At 33.4% G+C, this 21,928-nt stretch overlaps 2 protein-coding genes across 2 annotated transcripts; one reads left to right on the top strand and one right to left on the bottom strand.

The window, feature by feature from the left end:
* Window positions 1-1,532: 1,532 nt before the first annotated feature.
* LOC142629659 (anthranilate synthase beta subunit 2, chloroplastic-like) lies at window positions 1,533-11,687 on the top strand. The gene is made up of 7 exons (XM_075803686.1): window positions 1,533-2,163; window positions 3,950-4,020; window positions 4,159-4,196; window positions 4,309-4,419; window positions 4,860-4,959; window positions 5,640-5,775; window positions 11,282-11,687. The coding sequence occupies exons 1-7, from the start codon at window positions 1,855-1,857 to the stop codon at window positions 11,384-11,386; spliced, it is 870 nt and encodes a 289-aa protein (XP_075659801.1). The 5' UTR covers window positions 1,533-1,854; the 3' UTR covers window positions 11,387-11,687.
* A 5,948-nt stretch (window positions 11,688-17,635) lies between these two features.
* LOC142627977 (putative xyloglucan endotransglucosylase/hydrolase protein 28) lies at window positions 17,636-20,778 on the bottom strand. Its single transcript, XM_075801891.1, has 4 exons — window positions 20,283-20,778; window positions 20,063-20,163; window positions 19,346-19,554; window positions 17,636-18,442 (listed from the first exon to the last, which is right to left on the bottom strand). The coding sequence occupies exons 1-4, from the start codon at window positions 20,470-20,472 to the stop codon at window positions 17,938-17,940; spliced, it is 1,005 nt and encodes a 334-aa protein (XP_075658006.1). The 5' UTR covers window positions 20,473-20,778; the 3' UTR covers window positions 17,636-17,937.
* Window positions 20,779-21,928: the final 1,150 nt, after the last annotated feature.

The raw sequence follows: 21,928 nt of genomic DNA, 5'->3' as shown, positions 1-21,928 counted from the left end.
AAATAATTTTTTTAAAGTTAAAGGATAGAAAGTAAAATATTTTCAATAATTTAAAAATAAAAGATAAACTTTTCAATAATTTAGAGAAGGAGAAAAAAATTTTAATTTAGGAATGAAAAATAAGATTTTGGTTAAGTTTAGAAACAAAATACTGAAAATTGTATTTTACCCCCAAAAAAATAAGTTTAGCCCAAAAAGATGTTTCATTCATCTATATTACTATTTAAGGGACTTCTCCTGTTTGGATCAAATTTTTTTTGTTCTAAAATACCCCTATATATATGTCTATGTTTAAGTAGTGACAAAACTAAAGGACAATACGGTAAAAATACAATTCTAACTTCCACTAAAACATTGCTTAAAAAATTAGGCACTCTTCTATTGATTTTTAAATTTATTTATCCACTTATAAATTAAATTCTTAAAATAAAATTATATATATAATAAAAATTATAGATATTTTTTTTGTGCTACTATCACAAAAAAAAAAAAAAAAAATCTTGCTGCACGCGCGAAACGCGTGTAACAAGGCTAGTTTGTCTTCCAAGCTTTCTAACGTTAGTCACGTGGTCGTATAAAAGGAAACGATTATCACGTGGAGGGCCACATAAACTCAATTCAAATGTGGGAACACAAAAAATAGGAGAAAATATTAAAATAGCATTAATTTTCAAACAATATAGTTAGTAGTTCAGTTTTACAAACTATATTTTTTACTAGCATCTCGAGTCTTAAAGAGTCGATTTTGGGGGTATAAATCGACTCTTTAATGCTCGATTTCTATGGTCATTCGTCGATGTGGCATTTTTTCCACGTGGCGACTACTTGAAAATCGAGTCTCTAAGACTCGATTTACAAGCCAAATGAAATTTGCTCTAACTCCAAAAAAAAAAAAAACCAGGCAGTGCGCTGCCTGGCCGGGCGGCCTGGGCGCGCGGTGGCCTGGGTCGCGCGCCGGCCTGGGTCGCACGCCCGGGCGGCGTGACTGGGCGCGCGGTTGCCTAGGTCGCGCGCCCGGGCCGCGACCCGGGCGCGAGACCCAGGCCACCGCGCGCCCGGTGTCGCGCGCGCGGGCGCGCGACCCGGCCACGCGCGCCCGGTCGCGCGGCCGGGTCGCGCCGCCGGGCGTGCGACCCAGGCCACGCGCGCGCCGGTCGCGCCGCACAGGCGCGCGGCTCGGGCGCGCGACCCGGCCACCGCGTGCCCGGGTCGCGCGGCCTGGGGCGCGCTGCCTAGGCGCGCGACCCAGGCCACCGTGAGCCCAGGCAGCTCGCTGCCTGGTCTTTTTTTTTTTTTTTTTTTTTTTTGGTGTGCAAAATTCATTTGGGTTGTAAAAAGAGTCTTTTAGACACGATTTCCAAGTAGTAGCCACGTGGAAAAAATGCCACATCAAACAGTAACAGACCATAAAAATCGAGCATTAAAGAGTCGATTTATACCCCAAAATCGACTCTTTAAGACTCGAGATGCTAGTAAAAAATATAGTTTGTAAAACTGAACTACTAACTATATTGTTTGAAAATTAATGCTATTTTAATATTTTCTCCCTCTTTCTTGTTTTTTATGTTCTGTCCGAAATTTTCGTGAAAACATCTGCCAAATCCAGACAACATTTCACGCATAAAACATGGGTTTTTGTTACCATTTTTACACATTGGAAACGCTGTTGAACATGTAACATACAAGGTTGTTGTAGGCTGACACAGATCAGATATAGACAGTTTTTGATTGCACCAGCCACCAACCACCGCTCACTACCCACTTCTTCTTCTTCTTCTTCTTCTTCTTTTTAAATTTCAGTCCCTTTCTCTAACACACTCAGAGAAAGAAAGAGTTTTTGATAGAGATACAGAAATGGCTGCTGCTCTATCGCTTTCTCAACTCTCTTTGGTTCAACTTAAACCCTCACTCTTCTTAACCCCCAAAACCCTTCATAAACAAAACCCTTGCCTTTTTGCCCACCACAACCATCAGAACCAAAACCAATTGTCTACAACTACTCTACCTCTCAAAACAAGAAGTGGGTTGGTCCCAATTCCAAAAGCTTCATTGACTTCTGTCCCTGTCCAATCCAATGCCAATTCTCCTATTTCCACCAAAAAATCCGACAGCCCAATTATCGTCATTGACAATTATGACAGTTTCACCTACAATCTCTGCCAGGTTCGTCCTCAATTCTTTTTTTGATTTTTTTGCTGTTTGGTTAAGTTTTGATAATGTATGATACAAATGTTTTATTTTTGAGTGAAGGGTATCTTCTTAGTAGTATAATTGAGTCCACGATTTTTGTTTATAGAGTTTACATTTTGTTTATAGGGTGACAAAATTGAGGAAGAGAAGTGCAATTCATGTCATAACTGTCTCATCTTTATTTTTTTTTTTTTTGTTTGATGGAAGTGAATGATAAAAACGTTTCTATGCAAGAATTGAAGAATTTTTGTGTATAATGAATTGATTTCTTCGATGTGCAATGTGTTTCGCAGCCCTAATTAGGGGAATTTGTCTACTTGTGGTTGTTATGGGGTTAGGGTGAGAAGGATTTGTGGAAATAGGATTTAGACTTGTTGAAGAAAGGGATATGGAGTTGTGTTAGGAATTAAAGGGTGGTTTTATGAGTTATTTGATAACTGCTTGGCAGAAGAACATTTGTGGGGTTTTAGGGTTTTGGTTGCTAAAAGAAAGTGGTTGATTTGGGGTTGTAAGGAAGAAAAGAGAGAGAGAGGTTTTTATGGTGTTCCGGGGCTGTATGAACAGTACCACAAGAGAGAGAAGAAAAGAGAGAAGAGAATGGAAGAAAAGAACACACGTCATAAAGGCCTATGTGCCTCTATGCTCAAAATACTAAATAATCTTATCTAATCAAACCCATCACTTTTGAGTACATTGAGCTAAAATAAAGATAAGGAATGAGGATTTCTCTTGTATTAGTGTTATTAGGACTTCTAGTAGTCTTAGGACTCTTAGTTTTACTAGTAATAAAAAAAACCCTAACAAAAGACTTATTTCGGTCAAAGAAAATAGAACCTATCTTAGGTTCTCCTAGAAAATTTTAGACTCAACTAAACTACCAAAACACCCTTAATTAGCAGGGATCGCAGAAATTAATAAATAAAAACCCAAAGAAAAAAAACTATTTTAACTCTAAAAGACTTATACCTAGACCTTTAAAACCAAATGACTTTTACTTCAATTGGTGGACTTCACACATGGAGCCCGTAAAGTAATTATTAAAGAGGCCAAGTTTAAAGTAACATCAAATATCAATCTTCCATGGCTGCATCATGTTGTTATCATAGCAAGCTGTTTTTGGTTATTCTGTTCTGGTTTATATTTTCTAGTTGATTGAAATTATATTATAATGTCATTCTCTTTGGCAGTTGATCTTCCAGACTGCTGGGAGGTATTCTAACACTTTGATATGACAAATCATATAAAAGTTTAATGTTATTTTAGCTTTTCCATTGTGATTAAATTTAAGAGTATGTAGAAAAAAGAAGATATCTAATGAAGATTTCCGTCCCACTTTATATTGATTAAAAAGGAAATGGCAAGAGAAAAATTAAAGGAGAAATTTTAAATCGTAAAAAATGTGTTTAAGCTCTAATTAATTCTTCCACTTGAAATCGATTTTAGATTCCTTTGCTCAGCAATACTGGAAAAGGTTAATTAGTCCCTTTTACCTTTGTCATTTTTCGCCCCTGCAAATTAGGTAATCCATTCTCTATCTTCTAAACCAGTTGAAATACTTATTTTTATTGCAGAGGTTTATATATAGATATATTTGGGGGTTTTGCATATGACTAGAAGTTTACTTTTTGAAGATTTATAATGTTGTATATACTTCAAAAGTTATTGCTTTTTAAACAATTTCTCATAATGATTCTTTTTATTATTGATTGTACATTATGAAGATTTAGTCTAATAGCCTTTTTTATTTTTTATTCTGTAGTATATGGGAGAGGTAGGATGTTTCTTTGAAGTTTACCGGAATGATGAGATTACAGTGGAGGAGTTGAAAAGGTAAGGATTGCTATTGTTTTTGCTTATCTATGCATGTTGATAGTATTTTGATTGGTGAGGGATTTCTGATGGGCTATACATAGCATGTCTAATGTAATTATCCAATCATGTCTGTGACTTTTTCTGCCATTTTTATAGGATGAATCCAAGAGGAATCTTGATATCCCCAGGGCCTGGTAAGAATTTTTTGGATGTGTTGTTTTGAAATATTGATGGCCAGGGCCTATAGAAATGGGAAAAGGAACTACTCACACCAAGATTTTTATAGACCATACTTTCTTTTTGTAGGTACACCCCAAGATTCTGGGATATCATTGCAAACCGTACTGGAACTTGGACCTAGTGTACCTTTATTTGGTGTGTGTATGGGTTTGCAATGCATTGGAGAGGCTTTTGGCGGTGAGTCTTTTTAGATATCTTCAAACTTATAAGCAATCCCAATGTAGGATTTATTCATCTGAATGTGTGATTATGTTAGTTTGTATGCTATTACTGAATATATGCAAATCTGTAATCACTAGAAAATGGGAATCATGTAGTACCAACTTTTCTACGTCTTGTTTTTGTCATGGCTGATAAACTGGATAACTACTTCTTTTTGGGTTTCTAATGCAAACCTTATGTCTTTATGGACTTGTGGCCCTTGTAGCTGATGGTACCTCATCCCTTGTGGACCAAGGGCCATTGTAGCCAGTATTACTTGTTACCTTCCCCAATTAAAGGGAGAGGTCTATGGTTCTAGGGTTCAACTCATGGAAGTAAGGGTTTTGGATTGGGGAGGAGACTGTGAGGCATATTATTATCATTTTATGGAACCTTGTGTTTTTGTCCATTCTCAGGGAAAGTTGTGCGTTCGCCTTCTGGTGTCATGCATGGGAAGAGTTCTCTCGTGCATTATGATGAGAAGGAGGAAGACAGCTTGTTTGCTGGGTTATCAAAGTATACACTTTATTCCACATATCCTTAAAATCTTGTACTATTTATTTTTTGGATCAATTGTTTGCTTTTAAATATAGTGTCCTTGATTGCACTATTTTAAGTTATCAACAATTAGCAATTTTAGAATTTGTCAATTTCTTTTTCTGAACTTGGTTTACATCATGCATTTGGTCATCTTTTTGCAAATGGGTTGAAGTGACTTTATGTGATCAATACCTTTCAGTAAATACTCTATATGGAAATTTCCATTAAATTAGCATCATATGGAACCACTAGCTTGAAGTTTGTTTATTTTTTGTTTGTAAGTTCATTTTCGCAGCTTAGATGTAATTACCTGTCTTGCATACGACATTATGTCACAAAATGCTCTTGATATATACTGCTTAAAATGGGTTCAATTCAATTATATCTTATCCTGGATGATGTGACAAGCTAGGGTAGAAAATTTTGTGAAATGGACTTTTGAACCTCAAGAACATGGCTGATCTATAGATTATATAAATCATAAAATCAATTTGATAATGCCATGTGCAAGACAGGAAAAAGTTGAGAATATTTGTTCTTCCATGGAGATAACAGAATATTTGTACATCATTTACACTTCACTTTTTGCTAACAGATTAAATGAAACTGAGTCTCTTCACTGATGTTGGTGTGTTTTATGGTCTGTGTCTCTTCAGCCCATTCGTTGCTGGTAGATATCACAGCCTTGTGATAGAGAAGGAAAGTTTTCCTGATGACGAACTTGTGATTACAGCATGGACAGATGATGGACTGGTAATGGCTGCTCGTCACAGGAAATATAAGCACCTACAGGTAAGATATTGTTCTTCCTCTTCACCTTTTTTTTTTTTTTTTTTTTTTTTAAATTTTGAGAAACTTCCTTTTCTCTTATTATGTGCTGAGGGCGACAATTTTTATGTTGAGAGGAATTGATGAGGGTGAAAGTTCCATTGGCTTAGGCAAATGCACCTTACACGGTTATTACACCAATATGTGGACTTAGAATATGAGGTGTCATTATAATTTATTACTTTCTGATAGTGGAAATGGACGGAAATTTGTACCATGACCTCTACACTTTGAGAAGTACTGCAAATTAATTTCTAGCATTCTTCTGCAATCTACATATATGGTAATAAACATGTAAAGGTACATTATTTATTAGCTCCAAAAGTCAAGATTGTATTGTAATATGTGAAGTTGTGATCTTGCAATTTACTTTCCTCTTTATATGCAACCCCCTTGTTACCTTTTCCTTTTGGTTTATTCTTGGTGTGCGAAGAAATACTGCTAGAAATGGAAAGATAATAACATTTTTCTAGACTAGGCCAAAGCATTTCATCTTCAAATACCGGAACCAGAATAGGCTGGAAAGTAGTAATGTGATTGAGTTATTTGGTATAAAGTAAGGTTTCATTAGTTGGCCTTATTTTGTTCTGAACCTTTGTTCTGTCTATGCATAAGTTAGTGTGACTGTCAATTGGACTGGCAATTTCTTGAAAGTAGTTCTTAAATGAACACTGGCTAATTAGAGCAATTTCTGGACTTCATGTTGGAAGTACCCACTCCCCCCCTTATCACAATTATTAGCATTAGAATGCCACCTTAACCTGCTGATTTTATCTTACATTGAAGAGCCAATTATGCAAAATGACTTCACTGTCCCCCCACCCCCCCCTCTTTTTTTTTTTCTTGAATGAGAATGCATTTCTGGTGATAAATGACTAAATGGAAATCCATTTTGATGATGGGCAATCCATCAGTTGTAATTATTGAAATTTTCACTAATTATGTGTGCATGATTAATTGCTTAGAATACAAATCTTAGAAGCACAGGGCAGACATAGGTAAGAGAATACATGTGAGGTGTAATTGTGTGTGTAGATATGCAATGATTGAGTGAAGGGGGGCAGGTGCATCTCTTGATACCCCTAAAATGATTATAACCCTAGGTCCATGATCCAATGGGCCATAGACCCAAATTTTAGCAGTGGATAACTCTAACTACAACCTCCTTATTTTTTTAATCAAAAAAATTAATTATAACCCTCATGTTGATGTATAAGCCCTTCCTCCACCTCTACTGCCCAAGGATGAAATTTAATTGTCCCCTCTTCCCTTCCAACACCCAATCACTTACTAACTTTTTGTTGACCTACTTTCTACAACTAACAATAAAGTGATCATGGTTCTTTCTTCACCAAAGCCAAAGGCTTTGTTTTCCCCATTTCCCCTCCCTTTCTAGCTATTCACCAAGGTCAAAATGTGAAATTAACCCCCCCCCCCCCCCTTTCCCCCAACCAAAGCACCCAAAAAAAGTTTCACATTTTCTTACCTATCTCTTTTTTAATATCAAAGCAAACCTATCTTTATTCTTTCCTGAGTGAACATCTTCAGGACATTAAAATTAAATTTCAATTATGTATTTAGTTTCATATACAGCTATATTTATTGTTGTGTATTTGTGTGTATGTATGTGCTTTAGAAACTAATTGCAGTATATTTAGTTAGATAAACCAAACATAACTTTAAATTAAAGACTGAGTTTAGACATATTGCATAAAAACTTAAACTAGTTCAAAGTTGATTTGATTTTAAGGATTGATTCAAAATCAAACTAAACCAGCCTTTTAGGTTGTCAAACACCCGTCCAATGTGTTAAATTGGAAGTGCTTCCTTTATGTATTAATATCCCAACACCTGGTCCTCTGTTCCCCAAATAGGATTCCCGCTGCACCAATGTAGATTATTGCAGGATTCTCTGAGGGGGTGTCTATATTGATGCTGGGTACTGTTGGGCATGCAAAATTTTGGGTCAGTTGAAGAATATACTTCATTTGCAAAAAAATTAAAAAAGAAAAAGAAAAAAAGAGAGAGATTAAACTGTGAAAAAAACCCAGCATTTTTACAAAAATACTGGACCACACAGTTTTACTCGAACTTCTTTATCCCTTTTTTCTTTGTTTAGTGTTATGCTATTTTAACCAAAAAACCATGCCTTCCTTCAATTGTGCACTTTCATTTATGGGCTTTTAAGTCTTTTGCTTTTAAACTTGAAGTAGTCAAAATATCTATTCAAGTATCCTATGTTTAGTCATTTTATATATTTAAAAAGAAATTTAATTCTATATATGAATAATTTTTCTGAACTATATTATTCAATTAATATCAATTTTCCATATTTACTTGTATATTTATGTTAAAATTGAATATTATCTCATTTTTATAGTTGATTTTTCTTTTTTATGTATTCTTTAATATATTTCAAATAAATTAAATATTAATCCAATGGTTGAACTATTAAACCATCATACAACTTCTTTGATGGTTTAATGCTCGGTTTGGTTCTGATAACTTTGCTGTTTAGTTTAGGGGCTCTCTTACTAGAAAACATGTTGTATGACCAGGAGGGCTTGTGAAAGTGTTTTGTGAGTCTATAGTTGAAAGAACTATAGGAAAAAAGGTTGCTGGTATTTTAAGATCAATCAGACTTTAGGCTAAAGGCTGAAACTAAATTTTGAATTAGTGGCTAATGGTTTGGAACAACATAGGGCTTTTAGGGTTTCAAAATATGTATTAGGATCAAGGGGTTATGGTCAAATAAGACAAGAAAAGGCCAATTTTTGGGAAGCAATGAGCAGTGGTGTAAATATTAACCACATCTTGATTTTTTAGTTTCAGCTGCTAGAGTTTTTTTTTTTTTTGAGGGAATGGTTGGGTTGGTAAAGTGTGGTTCTAAAGGTTTGAAGAGATGGGTGAATGGTGATCAGAGGTGAAGGGAATTTAAGACAAGTGAGTGATGGGAGGAGAAGATAAAGAAGGAACAGAGTGCTCAATATCACTAGATGAACAAAGCAAACTCTGCAGATCTCAATTCTGAATCAGTAGTCCCAAAAGATTGACAAACCTGTTATAAAAAAGCAGAAAACCCTAATGACAACTAATTTTGACACTTGGATGAAACAAATTATCCCTACACATGAAACCCTATTTGTAATAAGATTTAAAAGCTCTTAAGGTTCAAACAACTTCTGTGGACACTTAAACCTGGACCAAAAAGGTTTCTTAATTAGTTTCTTTGCCTCTTAGTTGGCATAATACCCAGATCCTTAGTCTTAGAATTTCAAAAAGAGTAGTTTTCTCTAGCCATCGAAGAGGTTTTCTGTCACTTGAAAGTGCTTAGTGTGGGTTCCTTTAGGCTCTTCAAATGCGTGCTTTTTTCTCATCCTGCAAATCTAACCTACACTACCATGACTCCCTTCTTCAAGCAAAGTTGGGTTAGGATAACAAAAGAGTTTAAAGGTATATATGAAGCAAAACCTGTGAAGCACCTATCAGAAGACCCAAATTTGTAACTGGTAGGAGCACTTAGGCTGTGTTTGTTTTGTTGTAAAGTTTTTTCTGGAAACATTTTCATCATATTTGGGTGTTGGTTTCATTGTAAAACCTTGGTCAAACTGAAAATATTTTTGGTTGACTGGGAAAACACAATGGAAAAAAGTTATAAAATGATTTACAACATTTTTGTTTTTGTTTTTTTTTTTGTAAATCGTTTTCAAAACTCATGCACGCACAAAGCCCCACTCTCTTCTCTCTTTCTCGCATAGACCCTTAGGGCTCTGAATGGTGAGCGATAAATTACTAATTCTCCCAAAAGCTTAAACTATTAAGAAATTGTGAATTTAATTACTTAACCATAATTTAATACTTTTCCTCACGTGTGGGCCTAAACTCCTTACTAAGTGAGGCCCAACATGTGGGATTTTTAACATTTTAAATGGAAGGTAGAGCGAAGATAGGAATCGAACTTGGAATCTCCTACTCTGATACCATGTTAAATTGCCAATTCTTTCAAAAGCTTAAGCTATTAGGAAATTGTGAAATATAATTACTTAATCATAATTCTAACACGGTGAAGTCTCTAACATGCATGGATCTCTGGGTTTCTTGGTGCTGTCAATGTCATGGTGGGGATCTATCTGTTGAAGTCTCCAGTGTGCCTAGGGCCTTTCATGATGTCAACTTGCGGTGGGGATCTATCTCTGTTGCATGCAATGGTGGATGGGTTTTCTTGTGGGTTGTTGTCGGTTTTCTTGTGGGTCTTTGGGTTTCTCCAATTTTCTAGGTTGTGTGTGGATCTAGAAAATTTGGTTTTTAGGTTACTCCAAGAAAAAGAAGGCTGATTTTTCAATATAGGAGCCCGCATTATATGAGAATCCCTTACCCAAACCAGCATATGCTCTTTCCTAATGAGGTTGCTAAAGGATACAGACACCAAGGTACAAATGGAGGTCATAATGGATTTATTTTCTTTTCACTCTTGGAACTCCTATAAAAACATGGAGAGATATTTGTGATTTTAACTTGCCACTAGCCTATGGAACAAATGACAGTTCCTCTCACCATAAAAAGTGGTGAAGGTGAGAGTCATAGGTCGAAACAAAACTTTACAGGTGTGAGTTGTTTTTACCTCTGAAAAATCATTGACTAGTTTAACTCTTTAAGCCATAATTGAGAATGATGAACAACTCTATAATCCATAATTTTTTTTTTGGGGGTGGTTGAGGGGGGTTCTCGAATCAAGATTAGGTCATTTGGTAGATGATGTTATTGGAGAAAGTTGAGTATGGGTTATTGAAATCGGTTGCTATTAACTGCAAATTGGGTGCATTTCTAATCTCAATCCACCTTAATGCAAATGGAATCTGCGGAGGGAGAAAGTGTAGTGAATTTAATGATACTATTCTTTTTTTTTTTAAGTAAAAAATTTAATGACAGTATACTCCCAAAGCTTTTTCTTTGTGATTATAGGGACACACAAGATTGAATCTTTGTGACAAATCAGATTCAATATTTGAATTAAACATTTGGGGAAGGTTTGTGTTCAACACAAATACATTTAAAGGATTCAACATAGTTTTGCTATCTGATGTGCATATGATATATCCTGAATGAAATTATAAACCAATAATGTTTTGCTATCTACTGTAGCACAAAACTGCCCCTTATGGAATGTTTTCTAATATTCACCTCAACGCTGCTGCACATGCACAATGTTGGGTCATATAAAGAAATCTTGTTGTAGCAGCATTTTATAACTATGGTGATCTAGCAGGATAGTTCTAGAAAACAATTTGGAGTGTAAAGAATAAATAATAAAAAAAATCAGTAACTATTTTAAGTATTTGCCTTTCTCATTATTTTTTATATAACGGTCATTTTCTTTCAGTCACTGCAATTATAATCTTCAGATTAGTAATTGCTATTATTTCTTGCTGAATTAGTAACCTGCTACAATCAACGTGGTTTGAAATTGCAGGGGGTTCAGTTCCATCCAGAAAGCATTATAAGCACTGAAGGCAAGACGATTGTCCGCAATTTTATTAAACAGATAGAAAGAAGAGAAGCTGAATCCCAGAATTGAGGGTTCAATATCACACACATCGGTACCAAAGCAATGTGACACATTATGATATGTAATAAGGCTAAAAATGCGGACTCTGTACTTGTAATCTTCTTTTATACTTTGAATTTTGTGCTTTGTACTTGCCATTTTTCCAATTAAATTAATTCTTGGATCTGGCTCAGGCCTCTTGAAGCATCTGTATGTTGAAAGCAGTTTTCATGCTTCAAATCATACCATGACATGGTGTAACTTGCCTTGGATGCATAAACACTTTGATGATCATTTGATTTAGCATTGGCAATAATTCATGAAATTTTCTTGTAGAATTGCATAACAAAATTCTATTTCATTGCTAGATACCATCCATGACCATCTACTTTCCTGCCCAAACGCCCACCTTGGTCCAACACCCCCCAAGTGGGTAGCCGTTTCCCCCTTTTCTGCCTCCTAAATATCACTCTTATTTTGGTAGGTTTTGCAATCATTGGACTCACTGTCACCATGGCTTTCTGTTGTGGCTTGAGATCACATGCTTCAAGGTTAAATAGTAGGATATATATTATTTCTATTGCATAAAAGAGTGTTTTACCTTCAACCAAAATAATTGAAAAGATTGCTGTACATTAGGTAACTTTTTGAAAGAGTGAGTGTTCTCTATTATATACGTTCATAGTTGTTGGTTTATTTAAAATTTCTAATATAAATTTTACTTTAATAGAATATAATGTAGCAAGTTTTTCATATGAAATTTATGTATGAATTTGAGCTTTATCAATTTGTGGATTTAAATAGATCAGGTATGATAAGTCATTTCAGATCTATAATATATCAAGTGTTTTTGTCTTAAGTAAAATCTTCAAAACTGTAATCATCATGTATTTGTTAAATTTATATCAACCAATTTATACTAACATCTATTCTTCAAATGTCTTGAGTTTAAATCTTCAAATCCACACAAAACCCTAATGAATTTTAAACCCCATGTTTAGGCATATCTATTGATAAATCCAGCCCTACTCTTCAGTTTTTTATAACTCTCTTTTTAGGGAATTAACCATCTTGCCTAAGTATAAAGATGTCCAAAAACTGGTTACTACTTGCTACCTTCTTGTAGCTTGATACCTGGAAAATGTTGCGAGTGACCTTTATCTGAAGAGGTTCAGGTTTTAAGGCTGGCAAAGTTTGATGGACTCAGATACCTCTCATAGTTGCAAGAATCCACTAAAAGTTGAGCAAGCAATTATTATGGCCCAAAAACCCACTGCTAAAGACTCTTCCTTTAAATTCCTTATAAAGAACAGGACAGATTCATGGCCAAATAGTTGTAACCCATTAAAGCCAATGAAGTCTAGTTGAAGATCATGACAGATTCACGTCCTAAAAGGTGCAAACCATTAAAGGCAATGAACTCTAGCTTGAAAAACACTTTTTTTTTGCCCTTTCATTGGTGAGGTCACGGATGTAGATTCATCTTATGCAACTTGCATCATACAAGTGTAACTTACTAATAATAAAAAAAAGCTGAACCAAAAAAGGGGGCTTTGATAAGAACCAAACATGAATTCAATGATGATGAAAAGTGCATATAGATATCTACTGAAGTCATGTGGTTCAAAATAAATGAAGTTGAAAGCATCTCATTTTCATTGCTGACTATATCCATTTCCAGTTGAAACTTGAAAGCAGGTTGGCAGGTGATGTGCATTTAGTTATCTGTAATAACTTCATCAATGGATAGAGTTTATCCACAAAATTAGTTGTAGCATAAAGCTACAACCTTATTCGACATCATTAACATTACTATAAATTTCAAAAATTTAACCGTTGAATTGCATGCTTTTTACGCTCTTAATAAACATGTTAAATTTTGTACCAATCAAATATTATATATTATATGATTTATACGATTATATTTTATGTATAATTTTAAATAATTTATTGATGACATGCCTATTAATTTTTAATTTTCTAAAAATTTTGTAAGCATAAAGGATATAAGAAAAAAATATAATCCAATAGTGGATTTATCAAAATTCACTTATAATAAAAAGATATTGAGCAAAATTGTAACCTTATGTTACAACCAATTTTGTATAGAGTGGCCACACAAAATTGGAAGCATAGTAGAAATTGAGATCTTTAAACAACAACCAAACGTATACGCATTTCCTTTTCTCTTTTTCTACGTGATTTTGCTTTGCTTTTTTTGGCTTTAATTTATATTGTTTGTGGGCTAAGAACTAGTGTGAGTTTTGGTGTAAAAGAAGCATCATCAAAGTACCTGTGAGTGTAGGGTTTTCATGGTCATCATTACAAAAAATATATATTCAACATCTTCCTTCAGAGTTCAGAACTATGAATTTTAAGTCCACTAAATTTCGTGCTCATTGAATTTCAATTCATGGTTGAACTCATAAAGACAATTTTACACGCGTTGAAAGTTGACTTCTAGTATTAAATAACCTTCTTCACGGATCATTTTTTTTTTTTTCAAACATGAAGAGGGGTTCGGATAACAGTTATAACTTATTGCTCTTTTACTTGTAAGTTTAAATTTAGTGGCTAAGATGATACTATAGTAACGTTCGAATAAGAAAGCCACTTTGGTTGCCCTTACTACTTTTTTTTGGTTTTCATCAAAAAATGAATCAAATCCTGTCCTTAAAAGATTCCCATAATCATCTACTAACTTATAAGCCAGCCGTTATAAAGAAATCAAAAAAGAAAACGGGGTGGGGGGATATACAAAATTACAAACGCAACGTTTTCATATGACATGTGAAAGTTTGGTAAACATTGTTTAATTAATGTGTGATAATTATAAGTTTACAGGACAACATAATGCTACAGACATTTTTGGTTGTGTCAGATAATCAGATTGATACGCAGATGTTTTAGTAGTCCAAGACAGTAAGGATCTTGTTCAACAACATTTGTTTAATAAGTTGGCAACACATGCAGCATCAAAGTCAGCCAAAAATGACTGGCCAAGAATCTGAACCAACCTCTAATTTTATACCGCATATATATATATATATATATATATATATATATATATATATATATATATATATATATATTGATTGATTTAGTCTTTGTTTTATTTAAGGTCCCAAGTGAATAAGTTTTCATTCTGAATATTTTTATTTTCTCAGTGCTTTTGTGGCATTATTCTGTGTTTGGTTATAAAATACTAGTTGCTTCCACTAGAAGAATTCAAGAAGCCACCCAGAACCAGAATGCACATGATGCCAGAATGTAAAACCAACTACTATTTTCGATGCCAAACAATCTTTTAATCTATAAGCCTAAGCCCAAAACTAAGCCCAACAACTCCGAAGTGGGCACAACTCATTGAATTTTGTTTTTTGATTGCTTAATGTAGCGTTGACCAAGTCCAAGTATACTAGTACTAAAAATATAGCTAACATTTGCAAACAGCTGTTTCCAAATAACAATCTGAATTGACCTGAATGACAATAATGTATAAATAGTGTTATTTTTAAAAAAAAACATGCCTTTGCAATTTGACAAGGCAATTATTTGTACCATTTTTATTCCTTTTGAATTGATGAGTGAGTTTTGTTCTTGACTTCTTGCAGTTTTTTTTTTTATAGTAAAAATTCTTATATAGTAAAAGAGAGTGCAAGATTTTAGATACATCATCTATCAATATATATCCCGAGAGAGAGAGAGAGAGCTACAACTAGAACTACAAGTCTGCTATGGTTTTTAAATTTGAAGAAGATGATTATGAAAAAGATAGTTCAGTCTCCATCCTCAATATCTAGCCAGAGAGCAATTTGTGAGGATTCTTTTATTTTTCTATGCTTTAAATTATTATTTTTTAACAATTACTGCTTATTTATTTGTTTTGGCATTGAAACACTGGTATGTTGTAAATGAGTCTAAAAGGTAATTATATGACAATGGGCCATTATCAGACCTAAATTATGTACATTGCTTAGCAATTAAGCTAGTGACTAGCAATGAAAGAATAATGAAAAAAAGAAAAAAAAAAGAACCAGTAATGAAAGAGAGCTGCAAGTGTGGTCTGGTTGTTAAATTAGAAGAAGAATATTATGAAAAGCAATGTTCTTTTAGTCTCCATCATTAGCTTGCCGCATTTTATCTGGTCCCCCAAACTGGAAAATTTAGCTTAATGTTTTTGCTTTTAGTGTTTTTGGGTCACATAGGTTGAAAGCTTTTCAACTGGTCATTGAGTTGGATTGAGCTTGAAATAAAAGCCTTCCACAACTCATGCCACTTCTGTTCCTATCCAATTTTTATTTTTTAGTAACACTTGTATGTATTATTGGATTAGATGATATTAGAGTATTCACATCGTACTAGATTGGGGAGAGAACTTGTAATTAGATGAAAAATTAAGATACAAGTGTAACTTATTCCCCAAAAAATTACACAATAGGTTGAATGGAGTCCTTTAGTTAGTTTGTAATATGACTTTCACAATTTTTTTTTTTTAAACTTTTCGCTTGTTTCCGAAATAAAAATATATATATATGGACAGAATTTATGTGCCACAATTTTTGTCTCAATGTACTCTGATGTGATAAATTGTGAGTAATGGAGAAAAATTGGTTGGTCTATGTGAAATAATAGGCGGATAAAGTTTAGCTACAAAATCGATTGTAGTTTTAGGCTACAAACTCACTCAATATCTTTTTATTGGAGGTGAATTTTGAAAATTCACCATTGGATAACATCTTTTTCTTATATTCTCCATGTTTGCAAAATTTCAAAAAAAAATTAAAGATCAATAGTTATGTCATCAATAAAATTTTAAATTGCAAGTTTTTGTAATTTATAATTATACATAAAATATAAGTTTATAGATTATATAGTAAATAATATTCGATTGACACAAATTTTGACATGTGTATTAAGAGCATAAAGAACATGCAATTCAACGGTTAGATTTTCAAAATATGTTATATTTTATTGAGTGAGTTTGTATCCTAAAGCTACAACCAATTTTGTAACTAAATTTTGTCCATAATAGACAAACACTCATAGTTTGTTACATTAGAGTTGTGGCATAAAAGTGTTTTATCAATGAAAAATAATCTTGCAATTATTTATTTATTTTTTTTTCATTTTCAAGATGGAGTTTTGAGTTAGAGGTAAACGAACCTTTTGTAAAAGAGAGAGGAAGGGGGGGATGATTTTAACATGTTTGGTAGATTGTGTAATGGAATGATTATACATGTTGAATAGCTATTCGATTATTTAGTTGCATTTTTATTATAAAAAATAGTTATTCCTTAGAATTAGCAATTTCTTAAATTATGAATTAATATTCTAATATATTATAATGGTTAAAAAAAAGAGAGTATTAACTTTAAAATTTAATAGTTTCAAAAAATATAACATTCTATACGCACATACAATTATAAAAATAAAAAATCATAAAAAAAATCTATTTCCATAACTATTCTTTAACAAAAAATAATGTCAAATTTAAAAGATATTTATTTTTAAAAAATAATTATATGAGTAAGATATATCATAGTTTTATTCATATTTTACCGCCCAGAATAGTTATTCCACTAAAACACCTTTCATTACCAACAATGAAGTTACCATTCTTATCAATACAAAAGTTTATCTGTTCTCTTATAAGTTTTCATTCACAAAATTTCCTTCAACACATAAAATCTGTCTGACTTAACTTAAAATTTTCTTGCCCTTTACCAAAGATTGCAGGTAAATTTCCTCTCTTTATATCATTTCAGTCCCCTCTTTTGCTTTTCTTTTCTTTTTGGAACTGAGGAAAGAAAACAACAACAACAAAAATTCCTATCCATAACCTGGAGACCCACCGTACTGTCTCCTCCCCTCTACAAAGTTCAAAGCCAACTTTGAAACCGAGAATCCCTTTGTTTCAGGCCTTGGTTAAACTTTTGTTTTACTGTGATCTGAAGGCCTTAACATACTGCCATTTGTACCACTTCTGTTTCACCATTTGTCACATTCAACTGACATGGGATTCCACTTGCCATTGACAAAAATTGCCCTCTGAAGATGACAACTCTGGCCTTAGGAAAATGACACACAGACCAACGGGCCTGAATTTTGAAAATTACACATATAAAAACAAGTTCGACATGCTCAAGGTTCTTTCTTGGACTATAATAATAGTACTATTCAAGGGAATGATTAAAATAACATAAAACATACTTGACTATCATAGTTAAACAATAGTAATGCAATAAACAACAGGAAACACCACCTAACACAAACATATAATAGTAACTCCATATACTAGATATTTATTGAACCCATGACGGGTATGCCTATTAAGTTACAGAAATCATTTCCAAATTCAATATGTAAAGACATCCATCATAAATGATAAAATAACTGGGAGAACCTAAAGGTATGAACTATACACATACCCACCACCATGTACCATATAATACTCTTTATCACCATCAATAAATCTATGCTCTTTATACACAAAAAAACTGACCCAGCTATATCAAGCAGAAAGGGAATCAAGATGACAATAATGTCCGCATGACAAAATAAATGTTGCAGCAGCCTTCTCAAATGGAAGAAGTAACCTTGGCCTGGCTTATTCGGCTATGGTGGTGTCGTTTACTATGGTGGCGTCGGCCATTTCCAAATGTAACAGGGTCAAATGTCCTGAGTCTCTCAGCTTCTTGGGGATTAATCACACACTCAGATGGGGGAACTTTGTACCGAATGTGATCATAGCAATAAGAATATGTCATGTGCTTCTTTCTAAAACCCTCCATTTTAATTCTTTGCACCCGTGTGACACCAGTAGGAATTCCTTCAGAACCTTCAGCATTGTCACACCTTGCCATATGTTCAATGGGATCAACTGCACAGCCGTGAAGGACAAGATCGGAGAATTCCGCAATGTAGGGGGCATATTTGTAGTTTACTCTGTATTTGCCTCCATTGGTAGCCCAATCAGAACCATCCCATATTGTGGCATACAAAGTCATTGGCTTAGAAGGGAAGTCACCACCCATAGATTCTGTTCTCTTAAACTCTCTAATGGGAACATTGTCTACATAAAATCTGCAATGAAAAAACAGACACAAGAAGGATATTATCAATTTTCAAAAATCCAAACAGACACTAGACTGATTAATATATTCCACAGTATGCAACTTTTTTTTGGTATGTACCATACTTAATTTTTAACTGTTAAGATATAATATTATCTTATTTAATATATATTTTATAACAATAGATGAAAAATTAAAAGTAGAGAGGTATGATACATACAAAACAAAAGCGTGAACTTTTACAAACTTTTTTTTTTTTTTTTTGACAAAAACTTTTATAAACTATTATTAGTATATAAGGAAAAGTTGAAATTTCTAATTACAGAGGTATGAGAATGCTCCAGCTAAATTACAAAAACTTACCCTCGAACTAGTTGCTGAGATAACTAAGAAAGAAAAATATATAAAATTTGAATCTAACCAGACAAAATTATTGGATCTTTTGATTCCCTATTCTATAAATTCACACCAAATAAGTGGATTTTGGGTCGATCACATCAAAACATATAAAGTTACAAAATCTACAATTCAAAGCTTCTGATCTGTCATTGACCTCTTTAAGTAACCAAACTGTGCATCAACTTGATCAATAAGTAATGCTATTAAAAGAAACATAAGTTTGATGAAACAGGGGCATCTAGTAATTGAAGGAAAAAAGAATAAAACCAAAGCAGATTCTGATTTCTGTAGCAGAGAAGAGAGCATAGGCGCAACAAACACATCAAACATCTAAAAAAGCATTTTCAACACTTCACAATACGAAACTATTAGTGAATAAATGTAAAAACCAACTCATAAAAAGCTTTTGTTTGTCAGAGAAGATATCTAAAAAGGTCATACAAATCTAAAATTGTGTAAAAAAACGAAAGAGAAACCAAAAATGGTGTGTGGGGTATTGATGATTTATGCTTACATGATTTGAGAATCAGTCCAGAGAATGCTGTATTGATGGTAATCTTCTGCGGGGTCGAACCAGAGATTGTATCTCTCTTCTCTGCCAACGTTGGTACTTCCATTGCCATAAATATTGGTCTGAATCCTCCAATCTTTGCCTCTGATGTTACCCAAAAACTCAAAATCGATTTCATCATGGTTCTTCTCAAACATATCACCATTTGACATCTGTAATCACAATATAAACTTGAATAAGAAAAGCAAATGACTTTGCTGGTTCAAACTTTTAACAAAATCTTCCAACTTCAAAAAAAACTTAACAAAATCTTCCAACTTCAAAAAAAACTTTGTTATATGCACTGGAAGTGACAATCTAGTAATAAATTCTCCACTGAGTGTTATCACTTTGATCCCAAAATTTGAACTTGGTCTGTTATTAATGACCTTGAGATGAAAATAAAAACAGATTAAAGAGAAACCCATGTTGGCTTTAACAAAAAAACCACCCTGCTCTGGTTAATGAGGTTATTCAGCTTGAATATAAAAAGAACCATCTTTACACTTAAAAACCTTGTAAATCAATCCCAAAACAAAAAATAAAATCTGGGTTTTGCTTAAAATTCTTAAATAATCTAACTTTAAACATAATCTTCACAGATTAGGAGACAAACGAAATAAAAAAGTAAAAACAATTTCAGGGTATTTTTGAATGAGATAATGGAATATGATAACTCACATAGAACGCAACAACAACACCAGCTGTGTAATCAGCAGGCAACTTAATGGAAGCACTGAAAAAGCCATGAAGGTAAAGGTCCTGTGACACAAATCCAGAGCCTATACACCACCAAAAAGCCAAAGAATCAGTCAAAGCTTCAAAAGGCCAAAAAAGAAGAAGAAGAAACAATCAAAACCATATAACACGCCAAAACTATGTAAAAAGTCCAACAAACAACCTGTCCTTTCATCCAGAGAAAGATGAACCGATTTGCCATCTCTAACTACAACCAGATTATCCTCACCAAAGAGATGAGTATACCCTTCATCAAAGTGGATAATTGGCAAATTCTTGGTTGACCCAGAAACAAGAACCCCAAGTTGTAAACAACAAACCATTACAAGACAACCCAGATAAGAGAACCCCATTTTTTTATTTTATTATATGTGATCCTTTAGTTCTTGTTTTTCTTGTGTGTGTGTGTGTGTGTGTGTGTGTATGCGTGGGATTCTGTGACTTATAATATATAGAATAAAAGGGAGAGGAAGAAGAGAGAAGAGTGCTAAAGAAGGAAAGAGATGGGTCTGGAATGTGAAAATGTGTTATGTGATGTCTCAATCCAAAGAGGGAGAGAGGTGTTGCGAAGCGAAAAGGATAAAAAATGAGAAGGAAAGACAGAGTGGGAAAGGGAAGAGGTCCCTTTTATTGTTGAGCGACAGAGTGAGAGAGGTTATGAAAATTTGAGAGAGCTGGCTAGCTGTTCATATGTAGACAGAGGGTTTTTCCCTTTTCTTTTTTTCCTTTTTAATTTTTCTGTATTTGTTAGTAATTGGAATGGGATGGGTTTTATTTTTATTTTTATTTTTTGGCTCGATTATTGTTAATTTGAATTTGTTATCTTTTAATGTCCATGATTAGCTCTTTTAAAATTTTTATATTTTTATATTTTTTATTGGTTTGTGTTAATTAAGGGTGTTTAGTTTATGTTTTTAAACAATTTTTTTTAGTTTTTAAACAATATTATATGTATTTTCACACACTTTTTCACCTATATTTTCACAAATGCTTTCAAATAATAATTTTTAATTTTTAAACACATATACCAAACGGACTCTTAATTTTCAGTCTGGTTAACTGGCCTTTCATTTTTTTTACGTCATGCACTTGGCTCTGTCACGAAAACAGAGCAAAGTGCATGAATTCATTACTCAGAATAGCAGCATGTCCTTCAGGTCAATTGGGCAAAAATGGAAAGAAAAAAAAAATGAATGTAATTTTTTTTTCCTTTTTTCTGTTTATTTATTTGAGAATTTCAACCTATAGCATATGTTCATGATGATAACTCTTTATCCTTAGATTAAGATACCAATCAATTTTTGGTGTAGGTTGAGTTTGAACCCTAAATTTCTTATTCTACTTTTTTTTTTTTCCCTTTAATTCTCAATTCATTTTATTTTTAATCCCACCTTCCACTTTATTTTTCCAATTTAAAATTTATCTATGAAACCACCATCTAATCAAGACTGCTATAATGAGGCCACACTACTGTCTTATTCTTGTTTCTAAAAAAATCTCACCCCTTCTTTTGTGATGATAAATTAATATAGGTTGTTATTAGCTATCTTAATTAATAATAATAAAAATAAAAAAAGAATAGGGGAGTGCCAATTAAACTACAACCCATTTCCCTTTCCAACTTTTTAAGTTTCAATAAAAGAATAACTTAAATGAGCAGTAGTAATTATTAAATAAAAAAAAATTTTGAATGTAAATTATAACAACCTCTTACAAGTTTCAAGGTTTTGGGATATGTCCTATTAAAAAAAAAAAAGGTTTTGTGATATGCCTTTCTCACCAATGCAATGCATAGGAAAGTTTAGCAAA

Source organism: Castanea sativa, chromosome 3 (genome assembly GCF_040712315.1).
Source record: "Castanea sativa cultivar Marrone di Chiusa Pesio chromosome 3, ASM4071231v1".
Lineage (NCBI taxonomy): Eukaryota > Viridiplantae > Streptophyta > Magnoliopsida > Fagales > Fagaceae > Castanea > Castanea sativa.
This window is presented reverse-complemented; position numbering and strand designations above follow the sequence as displayed.